At 40.1% G+C, this 16,516-nt stretch overlaps 1 protein-coding gene across 9 annotated transcripts in view; it reads left to right on the top strand.

The window, feature by feature from the left end:
• The window catches only part of snap91a (synaptosome associated protein 91a), an 80,734-nt gene extending 73,617 nt beyond the window's left edge, over positions 1–7,117 (top strand). For all 9 annotated transcript variants that reach the window (XM_059024593.1, XM_059024594.1, XM_059024595.1 and 6 more), the window contains 2 exons: positions 2,747–2,848; positions 5,757–7,117. In XM_059024593.1, the coding sequence (XP_058880576.1) occupies positions 2,747–2,839 (93 nt within the window). In that variant the 3' untranslated portion in view covers positions 2,840–2,848; positions 5,757–7,117. The remainder of the gene's footprint in view (positions 1–2,746; positions 2,849–5,756) is intronic.
• Positions 7,118–16,516: the final 9,399 nt, after the last annotated feature.

Here is a 16,516-nt window from a genome sequence, read left to right as displayed (position 1 = left end):
TTTTTTGTAAGGCGTATTCTAATCATCATGGTATTTCAAGGGCTTGTTTATACCCTGAATCTGTTTAGAATCTTTCATACACTATGTCTCTTTTCCATTTTAATATATATCAGACCTTGATATTTATTTGATACAGCCATCTGAAATGTCTTTCTGTAATGAGAAATGAAATGTTTTCTCCAAGTAAGTTAAGAAATTAAAAAAAAACAATTAAGTCCAATTATTTTTCTTTGTTTCTTTAATTTTCATCTGATTAGTGACTGATCAATAAAGCAATTGATTTCACAGTATACATGACAATTCTCAAGCAGAATGGGTCCCTTCCATGAACAAATATTGGTCTTCAAGCAGAATGTATTGCAGGCAAAACATGCTTTAAAGCTTTTTATTATAACGAGGTTAACATTTGCAAGGGAAAAGAAGAATTTCGACAATGCATTCCTGCTAGTAGCACCCCTATATATCAAGAGGGTGAAGTAGTTGGCACTGGCCTTGAGAATCTCTCGGCTATTACAGAATCCAATGGCCTGATGGCAAAACAACAGTAAATAATAACAATGGTAATGAAGCAATACAGCGGTGTGTGTTGCTTATTTTTAATCCGCGGGTTGGCCCCAAAATAATAACATCCCGTTTTTAGTTCACCCACACGTAACACATACGCAAACACAAACACCAGTCCACAGTGCATGCTCTAGTGCTCGTAGTGAAAACTGTTCTTTAGTGACAACAAAAGTGCAGTGTTGTTGATCCGGGTTTAGTGCTGGCCTTTGGCGACAGCTCCGGATCGTGTTAGCCGTCCAAATAATTACACACTGTATTATTAACGAAAAAGAAAACACTCACGTTTCACAACACCATATAACCATTCACAAATGAACAGATCACATCACTACGTCCCCTTTTTATAACGTCACCCATGACCCCTTGGTCAACGAGCGCATCCGCTCCTACAATCCACGAATGCCACGCCGTTTCCCGTCCGGGTGATTGAGTTTATGTACTGTAGCTCCGCCCCCTTTCTAGACTTCCAACTAATCCTGGGAATAAACTGTCGTGCTATTTAGTCCAGGGTACTCTGTTCCCTTTACACAGTGCCCTCGCAGGTTGTGAGGGAGATCTAACACCAAGAATCATTCGATCTCTGTCACACTGCTACGTGTTGATGTCAAACAGCAAACACACAGAAGATATTCATCCCAAAAAGTGTACAGTGACTTGCAGTAGCCTTGCTTTAGTTTATGGAATAAGCTGGTCAGTAATCTAGTATACAAATGAATACACAGATTACCTTGTGGATCTTAAATGTGACACTTAGAGAGAGAGAGAGAGGGGAGAGTGTACAGTTGACTGTCCGTATTGGCTAGTATTATAAATCACTGGACAGCAGACTCTGAGTGGCAGACATTGCAGGGAAATAACATGTGTGCACTGAGGTAGAGCATTCTGCTTCCCTGATATAGGGTGCAGAGGAGATCCATGCAATACTGTTTCATTCCTTTGTGCTGTATGTAGTGATTTGTTTTGATTCATGCTTGTTGTCCTCTTTTGAGCCTTCCAGAGTCAGACCCACCACACAGTGTGCAGCACAAACAACACTGTGTAACAGGAGCCCCTTCCAGAGTCAGACCCACCACACAGTGTGCAGCACAAACAACTCTGTGTAACAGGAGCCCCTTCCAGAGTCAGACCCACCACACAGTGTGCAGCACAAACAACACTGTGTAACAGGAGCCCCTTCCAGAGTCAGACCCACCACACAGTGTGCAGCACAAACAACACTGTGTAACACGAGCCCCTTCCAGAGTCAGACCCACCACACAGTGTGCAGCACAAACAACACTGTGTAACAGGAGCCCCTTCCAGAGTCAGACCCACCACACAGTGTGCAGCACAAACAACACTGTGTAACAGGAGCCCCTTCCAGAGTCAGACCCACCACACAGTGTGCAGCACAAACAACACTGTGTAACAGGAGCCCCTTCCAGAGTCAGACCCACCACACAGTGTGCAGCACAAACAACACTGTGTAACAGGAGCCCCTTCCAGAGTCAGACCCACCACACAGTGTGCAGCACAAACAACACTGTGTAACAGGAGCCCCTTCCAGAGTCAGACCCACCACACAGTGTGCAGCACAAACAACACTGTGTAACAGGAGCCCCTTCCAGAGTCAGACCCACCACACAGTGTGCAGCACAAACAACACTGTCTAACACGAGCCACCAAAACCAGGACCTACACTGAAACACAAAACTCACTGCCAAAATGCAACTGATGCAGTTTCCGAACTCACTTCTAGATTCCCGAATTCGAACGTTTACTTTTTAAACTATCGCTAAAATGGTTTTGTAAAGTCCTGTTTTCATTAATTACATAAAGTTTGCAGTTCACAAAACCCTTTTTTATTGTTTCAGATAAGGTTTATTGTGTTAGTTTATTCTCATTTTTCAAAGCATTGTTTAACCCAAGAGAATGTTTAATAAAACAATCCTTATAAACATTTCTTAAAGGTTTTGTGGACATTGGTTCGAAAAAATGCCTAAAGTTAATTTGCAATATTCAAACTGGAACTGCCTGTAGCTGTAATTGCTATACAGGTGCATTTGTGCTTCTCCCTTTTGTGTTAGTCTGTACACTGTTTGTTAAGCCTGAGTGTGTGTCCTGTGTTTAACTTGTGTTGTTTCTAATGCCTCTGTGTCCCTTCCTTCTCTTTCTGCTTTTCTTGGCTGCCTGTATCTGCTAGCTCTCTCCAAGCCCAACACCTGCAACTCAGAGCCCCAAGAAACCGCCAACAAAGGATCCACTAGCAGATCTTAACATCAAGGACTTCTTATAAACCTTTAAGGTACTTAGTTCACTGGGCCTGTGGCTTGTACCGCAGTCGAGGGGTGCTCCAGTTCTGTTTGTGGCAAGGGGTCTGTTTTTAATTGTGAAGTTAGTCTACTCAACAAAAAAAAAACTAACTTTGAATAGAGGAGCAGTTCATTCCGTGACAAATCAGCCGATTGGGAACACCTTCCCCCCTCCCGATTTATACCAGATTTGGTGCTTAGTGTGTGTTTCAAAGGGTCAAAAGTTACAGAGCGGTCAGAAGTTGGTTGCATTTGAACCTTTAATTGACCCTTTAGTAAAAAAAAAAAAAAAGTTTAGTGCTGGAGACTTGTGTTCAGTATCATTTTATTAGACACATTTGCAAAACAAACAAACAAAAAAGTTAGGTTGACCTTGTGGAAAAGTCAATATATCTGCTTCACGTATACAAAATAACAGGAAGGTAGTATTTCAAACTCAAATAAATCAGTGCTGTCTTTGTCTATAAATGTCTCCAAATGCTTCAAAGAGGTTTTCAGGAAAGAAGCCGTTGAAGGGGTAGGGACAGTTTCACCTTCCAGGTAAATTGATCAAGCAAGTGCAATGCAATCTTGCAAACAGAGGTTTATTTAACCAAGAGTAGTAACAGATAATCCTGTTTTCAAATAAAAATACTATAATATGTGTTTCTTTCAGAACTACACATTTGATACATATAACAAATGGAAATTGAATTATTTTGTTATCTGAAATCACTTTAATGGTCAAGTCTGACTTGAACCTTTGTTCTGGGTTTTCAGCATTGACCATGATTTCAATATGTGATGGTAACTGGGGAACAGCGAAGAGACAGGCATAAGAAACAAGCTTGCTGTGTCGTATTGATGGACAGATTTTAACCCCAGTTGATTCATTTTCATTCTGCAAGACTGCCTTCCACAGCATAACTTTCAACTTTGTCTCTGAAAATGAGATCATGTTCATTGCTGAAAACCTAGATCAAATGTTTAAGTCAGCATTGACCTTTAAGGGCACAGTACCCCTACACAGATTCATCCCCATTTACCAGAACCAGCTATTTGCCTCGCCAATACTGCATCGATGCAGTTACACATTGGATCATTAAATAGAAAACCTTTGTGATGAATTTGGAGACTTTTATATCAAATTCATGCATCCAGGCAGAAATAAGGGCAGTATCACAGGTCCTTCAAGAATGTGCTGCACAGTACCCAAGTTTCACTTCAGCTTCCACAAATCCATAATTTCAAAAACACTGAATATCATTCAGATTTCTTTGGAATGGATGGGGAAGGGGCAGGAGGGGGTTAGATTTTTTCATAGCAAACAAAAATTATTACCTTCCTGTAACTTCATAAATGAACAGGTTTTTAGCTTGAAACACTGAGTTTGGTGTAAATCTGAGAGGGTAGGGTGTTAAATCTAAGATTTGAGTGATTTGTCATGGAATTTATACTTACCAAGTATAAAACCGAGGTCCTGTTGTAAGTGACTCTGTAAGTCACTTTGGATAAAAGTGTCTGCTAAATGAATAATAATAATAATAATAATAATAATAATAATAATAATAATAATAAAAGTACTTGGTAAGTATAAAATCTGCTGCGATTGTTATTGCTTGAACATAAGAACATAAGAAAGTTTATGGAACAGTGTGTCTTTTTTGTTTGTTTTGTTTATTAAAATAATGAAAAAAAATAGGTGTGCATCTTGTGTTCTATAAATTCCAAAATGAAAACAAAAGTTCCAGAATTAGTAAATTCTAAGTTGATATTTTTTTAAAAAAGAAGCTGACAGCCGTGTGGGCTGTGTGAGGACAGTCTGAATTTAAAGTAGGTGTGTCTCTCCTGTTCTTCCATGTGCATCACTGGGAGCCTTTGTGTTATGTCCTGATAGCACATAACAAGATTTGTCCATAAATAGAGGATACAGGGTGATTCTTTGTGGATAACACCAACATAAGCAATAAGCAATGACTGAGGGTACTTGAGCTCACAAGTCGTTTATTTGTACAGTAGAACCTCAGAGTTACGAAACACTTTTGGAACGGAGGTTCTTCGTAAGTCTGAAATGTTCATAACTCTGGAAACTGAATTTTCAATGGTTTTATTAAATGTGGACGCCTGCTATCTACACCCTCAATCTGGTGAATAATACAAGGAGACAGTACAGTTATGCAATACTCATATTGTTATGGTTCTAAAGTCTTTAAAATGTACTATAAATGGTAAAAGGGCTACATTTAAGTTACCATTGAAATTGTAAGAGTAGTAAAACCACAGATTTAAACATCCATGAAAACCTGGGTTAACATTATGCTTGTTTTAAACAAAATGCATTTGTGCAGCTTGCCTCCTTTGGCTTGAAAAAAGAAAACCAACCCTGTGCTTTGTTTAAAACTAAAATGTTCCTAGTAAAATTGCCTGCACTTGCTTTGAAATCTACCTCACCTTTCTGGATACATGCTGCTTATAGGAGCGCCTTTGTGGTTGCATTGCACTCATGATTGAGTGATTGCATACTTCTGGTTGAAAGTGGGGGTTCGGTAGACCGGTCAGTTTGTGACTTTGGTGTTCGTAACTCTAGGGTTCCACTGTACTTTACTCCTTGCAGAACCATCACATTTATTGTTTAACTGAGATTTACTTTTTTTAAAACCTTTTCTGCTTAAACTTCTGTGGTTATGTTGAAGATACTAGCTGGCTTTCTGTAATATTTTAATTTGAGTTGCATGTTGAAACAGACGGCTGGCTGGTGACACCCAGAGCCATTAAGTTATGAAAAATAATTGTGCATTGAAGAAAAACATCAGTACACCTCTAGAGTAAGAATCTTTTCATTGCTGAAACCTGCATGGAATGCACCATTATGATGCTCCTAATCCCCCTGTCACCCCTGTGTTTTTTTTTTCTTTTCTCCAGCTGCTGTTTTTGTGACTGGATCCATGAAAGTGTCAGCTTGGTGGATGCAAACAGTCATTGATAACCAGAAGCTCCTAGCTAGTCACCAGTACACAATTCCATTGAGACTTTTATTCCTACAGTACCTGTGAAAATGTTGTCGCACAACCGTGAAAGTGAAACATAGAAAAATGTGTGCTTATCTAGATGTTAACCCTTCCCTTAACAGGAGTTTGTGTCTTTTGATCATTACTTTTAAGTGTTTGCGAATTTGAACAATGGATGTATGTTACTGATGCCTTTCAGTGCTCCTCTGTACCTCTCATATGGTGGCAGATATGCAGCTGTTATGTGGTGAGCCATTTGGAGAAACGTGTATGTGTATTTCAGAAGGTTTTCAATTAATATAAACCCACTGGCGAATCCTAGGATTTCCTCTGCATTCTGTATCTCTGTTACGAACATATAGTTGTGAATCTGATCATCAAATTTGTATAACAAGTAATGTGACCATAACCTTTATCTCACGTAGTTGGTCTGGATTTATTTGAACACCTCCAGTGTTGTTTTGTGTTATTTTCTGTGCTTTATTCTAAGATTTATTTATACTTTTAAAGTATTACTGAATTTGTTAAATGTCTATATGTATTTCACAAGAATGATCAGATTAGGTATTAACTTTTTTTGTCCTATGTTTCAAATATTATATTTTAGCTATTTCCATAGAAAATAAAAACAAAGCGACATATTCATAATTTACTCTTCCTGCACTAAATATAAGACAGTATTTAGTGGAACCTTTCCGTGAGGGACTGCAGTACAATGGCTTCACTCACGTCCAAGGGAATTAACTTGGAAGTAATTTCTCAGTGAACCAGCAATCCAAAACAGAGCTGGATTTGATGGCTTTAGTTGTCTCGGGATCAGAATTTCCTACATCAGTGAATGTTTTGTGTTTGTTTTTCATAGTTGCTAGTGTTTAATCTTTACCAAACAGGGGTGTGAGTAGTGTTATTTTTGTATTATGTAGAAGAATATTTATCTCCATGAAAGTGACCACATACCCTCCCTTTATAATGTACATCTTGTGTTTTCTGTTTCAACGTTTGATTTTGATCCCGTCTGTGGTTACCGCTTGGCTGAAGGTCTTCATGCATACGGAAGGAGGTCACTGTAATTTGTGACCTCTTTCTGTGTGCAGTGCAATTTGTGTCTTTAGGTTTGACACTCTTTTAGAAACAGTGGGCAGACTGATGGTAGCTCCAAAACACTTTCGGAATTAACTGGATAATCTATGTATTGTACCGTTCCAAGTGACTGTATCAAGAAAGTGTTGTGAAGAGTATAAAACGATGAATACAAAAAAAAAAAAGTTATTTTAATGTTTGGTTAAAATTACTTTTGTTTCTCTTTTTGTTTACTCCCCCTCCCCCCTCCAGTGCATGTTTGCCCTTTGAGATGCAATAAATACATTGATCTAAAAAAAAAAATGGCTTCATGTCTACTTTTGCTTAGTTTCATGTTAACTTTTCAAATTTCCTCCAGAAAGTTGCTTTGAATTGCATAGGGGCTGCTTTTCAGTTATAGTTGCCTGCCATAGACATATGCAATATAGACTAGATCAGCCAAAGTGTCTTTATCTTAGTAGTCGCCAGGAAATATTATCTAGTGTCAGATCACTGAATGCCACTGGCACTTCTATAAAGACACCAGAACTACGAGAACCGAAAAACAACTCCTTCCCTGAGGCGAATATTTGTGTAATTGCAGCAAGAACAATTCAGAATGCATCAGAATGGTAACGAGGCAAACAAACTAAAGAAAGAAAACATTTGAAACTGCGGACTCTTTAAAAGTCTTAGATATCTTGAGGTGTCCCACCTTCATTGCTTTCATGGTGTCTAAACAGGGCTGGGTTGTTGGAAGGGTGTACTGGGTTACACCATTAAACCTTGAAGTGTTAAGAGACACACATTGGAGTGCTGACACTGCAGAGCACAGGTGGAGCTGTCAAGAAGCTGCATGATACCATTGCCCTATGAGCAGTTCAAAAACTTCAAGGTGGAGTACAGCCAAATAAAGATTTAAGACAAATTCAGATCATTTAAATTAGTATTCCTTTGGGTTCAGTGGTTGAAGAGAAGCTGTCAGAAGGTGAATTACAACAACCATCACTATAAGCAGGCTGTAATTTGATTAATGGTCCTTTTCTGGAATGGGTCACAAACAATTATCCTCCTTGCAGCTTGAAGACCGCACTGCCGTTAATGAAAAATAAGATAACTCTTGCCAAAAAAAATATTTTTACAATATGGAAATAAATGTGATACACACACACACACACACACACACACACACACAGTTGTAGTCAAAAGTTTACATAGCCCAATGGAAATTTATAATTTCTAGAAATTTCTCAAAACCAGAGAATTTTAGGAAAAATCTTTTGTAGCGAAAGTTTTGCTTTTGTGGATGAGGATGAAGAAAAAAAAAGTTAAGAATTGTAAATGTGGTTGCTTTTCTGGAAGGAGAATCCGCTTCTAACCAAGCTCTGTGTATTATTCGTCAATGTCGCTTTTGTTTCGGCCGCTCAGTCAAGCGCTGCGAACCCGAAACAGGTGTGACCTCTTCGAGCCTGGAGGAAGGGCTACCCTCAGCCACAGATTCCCTGAGGTTTCCCCCTAAAAAATTAAATATGCAAGTAGGGGTTTTTCCTTACCTGAGTGCTGAGCGGTTTGTATTTTTTCCATGGGGTGAGTGGTCGGGCTGGAGAGGCTGGGCTCTCTCCCCCAGCGCAGTCATGCTCCAGGGGATGGACCGTGTCTCAGCTTTCATTTGCATTCATTTTTCAATATTTGGGGGGTAGGTGGCATACGCCACTGGGGTGCGTTAATCATTATTATTATTTTCCACTTATAGTTCGGCGGACTCTTCTTTTTTTTTGGGGGGGGGGGGGGGGGGTCCTATAGCCATTTCCTATCTGCTTCACTGGGATGCATGTAACCGTTCATGTTTTTCTAGCCAGCCTCATGCAGGTAACTGTCAGGCACCCACGGACGAGGCCTCCGTGCAAATTTATCTTTCACCCTGAACGCCCATCGCCCATCTGCAATTGCAAGCATTCATTCATTGCGGATTCTCAGAGCTGAAATAGATGTCTACAATTGATTATTTCAGCAATTTTTTTTAGCAAAACTCCAAAAATGCTAATCCAAAAGTATTCATACCCTTTGATGCTATGATAGTATTGTCTACAAGGTGCCTGAAATTTCTGTATGATAATGCAGAACCTAATTCTAGAAAATGCTGGATTGTAGGTGAACATTCTTAGAGTATAAAAGGGTTAGGCATAGGATGATTGCTGTCATTACCAATAAGTCAATATGGGAAAAAGTAAAGTACTATCTGAAGACCTTAGGCAGAAAATTATTTATTGCATAAAGCAAGGCGACTTCCAAGCATTGAGGATCTCAATTTCAACTATTGTTTCTATTATCAAGAAGTACTGTCACAATGCTCCCTCGGTCTGGAAGAAAGAAGGTTCTTTCACCAAGAACAAGTAGAAGAATTCTGAGGAAGGTTAATAACAATTGATTGCCAAAGATATTCAAAGTGAATTGGCTGCAAGTGGGACTGGGGTATTCATTTCAACCATAGGTCGAGTATTACATGGTGAAGGTCTCAACGGTCGCAGGCCAAGGAAAAAGCCACTCTTAGGAAAATGTCAGAAGGACAATCGCTTAAAGTTTGCAAAACTGCATTTGAATGATGGAAGTGAGTTCTGGTCAAAGGTTTTGTGGATGAAACAAAAATCGAGCTATTTGGTCACGCTGATAGTCGTTACGTTTGGAGAAAGTCTGGTGAGGCGTTCAAGGAAAAGAACACCATGCCTACTGTCAAGCAATGGCAGGAAATTTAGTTTCAATACATGATAAAATGGATTCCATAGCATACCAAAAGATACTGGCCAATCATTTGAAACTCTGCTGGTTTAAAGCGCAACTGGACGTTCCAACACAACAACGATCCAAAGTACACATCAAAATCTACTTCAGAATGGTTAAAGAAGAATAAAATCAAGGTTCTGGAATGGCCTAGTCAAAGTCCTGATCTAAATCAGTTTGAGAATCTTTGGTATGAGTTGAAGAAGGCTGTGCACAAGAGAAGTCCTCAGAATTTGAATGAACTGGAACAATTTTGCAGAATGGTCAAACATCACTAAAGAATCATGCCGAAAGCTCATGGACAAATATCCAAATAGTTTAAAAGAGGTTATTATTGCTAAAGGTGCCTCAACTACTATTAATTTAATTTTCCTTGTCAGGGTATGAATACTTCTGAATTCGCATTTTTGGAGTTTTGCAAAAATATTGCTGAAATAAATAACTGTAAACATCTATTTCTTGTAACTTTTTCCTCATCCACAAAAGCAAAACTTCTGCTACAAAAGATTTTTTCTAGAATTATTTGTTTGAGAAATTTATATAAAATTTCCATTGCGGTATGTACATCTTTTACTACAAATATATAACTATTCAACCCTCTCTTTGCAAGGGAAAACGTATTGCTTCAGCAATTGCAGACCAGTCCAGGTTCCGTCCAGCTGCTGCTGGCAACTGTAGATCCGGCCTCGGTTCAGTAGGTCCCAGCAGGTAAGTATCACATGTTCATTTAGTTTGATAATCCACATGGGCTGTCAGGTAATTGAGTTTGTAATCCTTTTTCAGGTGAACAAGTAAGTATTCCCAGCAGTATCTCCCTCTGTACCAGGAAGATTTCACCCCCGTGTGGTCATTTTGGGGTTACTTTGGCGCCCTCTGCCGGTGAACACGGTAACATGCAGACTACGGCTTTGCTGGTTCCTGGCTGACTTATTTAAATAAAACAAACTCACAGTCCTTGTTGTTTTATTACTTTTATATTTTTGAACACACAGTTCATTAAACAAAAGTCCCGGTTCAATAAACAAGTCTGGGACTTAACTTTAAACCCCAGACTGCCTCAGCCATTTCAGGGTCACACAGACCGTACAAAGTAAATGCTGTTTCTTTTACTATAGTTCGTGCAACCAGCCTTAAAGAAAACAGTACATTGAAATTATGTGGTTGCTTAAAATAACCAACAAACAGTGCTTAAACCACAGGCTTTTGTAAATATATATTAGGGTTGCCAACTGTCCGGTTTTGGACCGGACATTCGGTGAACCAGTACACTGTGCAAAACTTTTTTTTTTTTTTTTTTTTTAATCGGTCCGTTAAGTTTGAGAACTACACTGAAATGTATTCAGCATTATTTTGCTATTCACTGCTTAGCAGGATCTGATTACTGAGCATCTGTTATTTAAAAATAAATAAATAAATAAATAAATCACACACAGCACAGACAGAAATCACTTTCTTTGTGTTTTTTCTAATTTACTTTAACTGCCCAAATGCTTTTGTCTGCGACTGACTGTGTGTGTGTGTGTGCTGTACCACGGTGGGGGGGAAACAGTGCAGACAGACACCTTTCAGGTGCCGGTGCTTCCTTAGAAAGTGCAAGCAATAGCTGTGGCTCCAGCAATGCTGAACATGAACATGAATTAGGTCATTTAAAATATGCTAGTACAGTAGTTGGTAGAATAGGTAAACCGTTAAAAACTATAGATAATGGGGAGCTCTTTATTTTGAGTGTCGTAAATAAGTTTTTAATTAATATGCAATTGAGCACTGAAGTTTAGCTACGTGTTAAACAGTGAATAGATATGACATGCTTGTGTGTGTGTGTCTGTCATTAGACTGCCGTTTGAGCTCATATTTCATGTGTATGCTGAGAATTTCTTTTTAGGCTTGGGAGTTTTAACATGTAACTAAACTTCAGCAAATGGTCAATTGCATATTAATTAAATACTTATTTATTTTAACCATTGTTGTTTTAAACTACTCAACTGCAATAAATAGCATAATACCAAATGATATAATATTAGTACAGAGACAGCCCTTGTCAAAGCTGTAAATGATCTGCTGATAAGCTCGGACTTGGGCTTTCCATCAGTTCTAATTCTTCTTGATCTAAGTGCTGCTTTTGACACCGTAGACCACTCCATCTTATTAAATCGGCTCAAATACTTAGTGGGACTGTCTGGCCTTGTCTTATCCTGGTTTCAATCTTACCTATCTGATAGGTATCAATGTGTTTCTATTGGGGAGGAAAAATCAGCATTGACCAAAGTTGATTGCGGTGTTCCACAGGGTTCTATTCTGGGTCCATTGCTATTTTCATTATATATGTTACCACTGGGTGATATCTTTAGGAAACATGGCGTGAACTTCCACTGCTATGCGGATGACACCCAGCTGTATTTGTCTTTAAAACCTGCTGATACTTCTGTCAGGGTTTTATCTGCTGCTTGCCTTGCTGACATCAAGTGCTGGATGTCTCAAAACTTCCTAATGTTGAATTCAGGAAAAACAGAGGTTATGTTTGTAGGCGCCCATAACCAACTAAAAAATGTAGGATTGCGTGAGTTTGACCCTAGCAGTCTTTTATCAAATCCTAAAACTGAAATACAAAATGTGGGGGTTCTCTTTGATCCTGATTTATCATTTGAGTCTCATATTAGGGAAGTTTCTAAAGTATCCTTCTATCACTTGAGAAACACATTTACTCACATTACTGATGTCATTACTTCCTGGCCTGACGTCACCACCAGCCAGCCTGTTCACAGTGCTACATATACCCTTGTAGGTATGTTGAGCAGGTTTTTCAATATAGCCATAAACCCTGTAACTGATTTAGAAAGACTGGAATAATATCTAGAAAGGAATAATGCAAACCAGGAATCAAATGACTAATCTCCAATTGCAGCAATTCATTATTTCAGTCCAAAATCCATAATGCAGAATTTACCATAATGTCTGAGGCATCCACTCTGATTATCTACAGTTGCATGAAGTAACAAAGTTCATACATACTTCTAATATATTGCATGTTGTACCAGAAATCTTGTTACCCCTTTTGAGCTGAAGGCTGAGATTGGGCAATTATCACTGCAGGAGAGAGTTTTATGCTGTAGCTTGGCTACAAGAAGTATTTTCCATTAAAGAAAAAATCCTTACTCAGTCACTCATTAGAAGACATTTCATCTTAACTCTAATGAAAACCACAGTTAATGAGAACCTGACACTCCACCAGAACAGTTGCTATTCATCAGAGGTTTATATTCTTGAGGTTTCATCAAAGGAGGACAAATCATAAGGAAGCTGTTTATTTAACCTTGAGGCATGGTCTTTCAACTTGGCTGGTACCTTGGCCTGTCCATATACTGTTCAAAACCAGGTAAATACAGATATAGAGAATATTGAACTCAATATTGGAGCACCAGAACCCAGATTGCAAGCATGAATTAAATCTGAAGCAACAAACTCACTTTATAAGCATGTGGGATGAGTTTGCACAATCCATGCAGCAGAGGGTACTCTTGTTGCCTTTCAAGTACAAAATGTAACCATTACTGAATGGGTATTTACCTCTCAAAGACCTGAATAAGACATAACAAAGCTGTTCAGCTGAGCCTGTGATGCAGTCATGCCCGCCCCAGAGGGTATAAAGGACTACGCGCACAGATCTCAGCGCCATTTTTTCTTTCAAGGACTTACCTGACAGACGAGCCTATTCAGATAAGTACTTGTTACTTTTCTGCTACAGATGTTTGCATTTATTGTGTTTTTACATAAATTATATTTGATATTAAAAATAATGTTTTACTAATTACACGTATATGTGAACTACAGCCTGTTGTTTGCTAGGTCCTGCTGCGGCCTTGTGGCCCGCGTGAAGCCAGCAGCTTGAGTCGCTCCCTCCCTGGGATCAAGCAACGTAAGTCGGCTAACTTTGTGCTTTCCCCCCAGGCTGCAATAGCACCGGCTGGAGTTATTTTATTCTCGTTTTGGCTAATTATTATTACTATATTTGTTGAGAAAAATATTTTTATTTTCTCATTCTGTTTTTCTGTTTTCACACAGACTATGCGCAGGCCTGTCTGGAGTGCGTGCTGCGGCACACGTGTAGTGACAGCAGCTGTTGGGTTCAACAGCACTGCGCAGGACTAGGCTGCTTCGGTTATGATTGCTTGAAATCTCAACCACAGCATCTTGATGCCATTTTTGGTGACAGCTTTTGCATCACCATTACGAGGGCTGTTAGTTCATTCCAACAAGCAGGATTCCCTCAGTTTCGTGTGAGTACTGACTGAGTGGTTTTGCCAGAAGCTTGCACAGGTGGGCATCCCTGTACAGGGCTACCTGCGGTAACTGTGAACTGGTGGACCCGTACTGTACCGGTACCAAGGCCACCGACCCACTCTGTTCCCGACCCGGTACCATAACGTACTGAACCTGGACTGAGGTTACCGCACCGGTACTGAACCGACCAGGTACCGTTCCTGTTCTGACCCGGTGCTAAAGTCACTGAACCGATATAAACCCGTTACGTCCCGGTTCTGACTCGCTTCCGACTGGTGCTTACATCCCTGTTCCGGTACCCCGTTGCTGTCTTTAAGCAGACTGAGGCAGCACCTGTACATTGTTACTGTACTCTGCATTGCTACTAGCATAATGCCTGGGTTTCATCCCTACGACACATGCAAGGCCAGCCTGCCTGTTGAGGACAAGCATGGCAGATGCTCTTCCTGCCTAGGGCCAGAGCACACAAAGGAGGTACTGGTGAACTGCAGTTTCTGTAAGTTTTGGGCACATTTCTCCAAGCCCACGCTGGAGAAATGTCTCTCCTGTAGCTCTACAAAGCACTCTGTATTCCTCTCCTGCACAACGCTCTTCCCTATCACCCTCTGGTAGAGAGGTGGCTGCATCCTCACCTCCCATGGCTCTGTGCCAAGGGAGAGCGGACGACGCACCCGGGAAAGAGGCCCATGCAGGAAGCTGTCTCCACGGTCTTCCTCATCCTTCCTCTGCCTCTCCTTCTCCTCCCCCGAGAAGAGTAAGAATAAGAATAAGAAGAGTCGTCGTTCCAAACGATCGGTGGACTCGGAGCAGATGGTGAAGCTCTGGTAAGCAGTTTCCCACCAAGGAACTGTGTTCACAGAGTTACTGCATGAACGTTCGGCACCACCTGCCCTGCCTGTGCCCTTTGGGTCCCAGGGGGCAACGAGCGCAGATTGGCAGCTGGATGACGGGCTCTCCCTCGCTGAGGAGGTGGGCGAACAGGAGCTCATGTTCCCGTCTGAGGACATGGAGTCAGACAACACATCCCCTGTGGTTAAGCTGTCCCTGTCGGAAGAGTTTATACCGCTGATCAAGAGGACCACTGCAGTCTTGCAAGTGCCCTGGCCTACAGAAGGTGAGACAAGGCAGTCCATCTTTGATGATGAGCCGACCACCTCTCCTGTATCCCCCCCCCAGTTCACCCGGATTTTCTTTATAAGTTCTGAGACTCTACCTTCTCTATTCTAAAGTAAGCATATCTTAAAATCTTAGCTCATGTAGCCATATATTTTTGTGGCCTTTCCGGGTTTTCATATTGCATTGCATTACTGTAGTTCACAGTTTTATTGTTTCCATAAGACATAATTACAATTGCGGGCCAAACTGTTGTCCAAAGTCCTCTGGCCTTCCCCCACGTCATTCATTTCATCAACACCCACACATTGGCACATTGTTGCTCTTTTAAATGAATCCAAAACCACCTCATATAAAACCCAGGGGAAAAAAAAAAAAAACATTTAAGAGATTTTATTTGCTGATTAATCAAGTTCCCATGGAAACCAAAACTGCTGTAGAGAACCAAATTGACAGAAAAGTTTGAAGTTAACTTTTTTTTCTGAAAGAACAACTCTAATTTTATGAAATTAGTAATAAACAACTCTGAACAATACTTTACAGCTCCCAATTACAATTATGTTGCTGCTAGTTATATAATATTATTATTGTTTTTTTTTTTCCTTACAGAAAAACAGAGAGAGGCAGATTGTACCACTGCTTTAAAATTGGTTGCAAAGGTCTTTATTTTCAGACAGTAACCTTGGCTTGTATATCATTGGGTTTTGCAGCTGGGAAATATATTTTATTTGGCTACATTATGAATATTTGTGTGGTCAAATTAGTTACGGTACTGTTTTAAGGTTAATGTATCTTGCCCTTAACATGAAAGAGATTTGCAAATGCTAGGCTTGGATCAACAGTGACCACTATATACTGTAAACTTAAAGAAGGGCGTGCCCTTTACATTTAAAAAGCACTTTCTTATATCCAGTAATCAGGAAGGCTGTTACTGCTCTGCAGCTGTTTCCTGTGTTTTCTGTATAATCTGGAGTAACATGGCTAAATAACAGTAGTACCTGACTCTGTGACATGAAGTTTATACAATTGAATTGTGGAACTTGGCTATGTTTGGGTCTGAAAATGTTGACTATTTAATAACTGTGCTCTTTGCTTGTACCTGCAATCCAGTTCTGTACTCTCAGTGACGCTTTTGGCCTGGACAGAGTAAGTCGTTGAGATAGAGCATCTGATGGAGTGAGAGAGGGGGTACGGCAGAAGTGTGAGGGTTGGGTGGAGGCAGCTGTATTCAGAAGCAGGTAAGGGTTATATGTAAATGGTATGTGTGCCTGAATCTAACCCACCTAGCGCTATATATGATAAAGGATCCTGAAGATGTCACAATAAATCTAAGACTTGCTGCCAGTTGTAAACGTCTGCCTAGTTATTATGGGCCTAGAGGTGCCATTAGCTCCAAACAGAAACAACTGCAAGTATGTGACAACTGGTAAGTGTTTAGCAATGAGA

The sequence above is a fragment of the Acipenser ruthenus genome, chromosome 5, assembly GCF_902713425.1.
Source record: "Acipenser ruthenus chromosome 5, fAciRut3.2 maternal haplotype, whole genome shotgun sequence".
Classification (NCBI taxonomy): Eukaryota; Metazoa; Chordata; class Actinopteri; order Acipenseriformes; family Acipenseridae; genus Acipenser; species Acipenser ruthenus.
The sequence above is the reverse complement of the archived record's forward strand: the minus strand, read 5'-3'. Positions and strand labels throughout refer to the sequence as shown.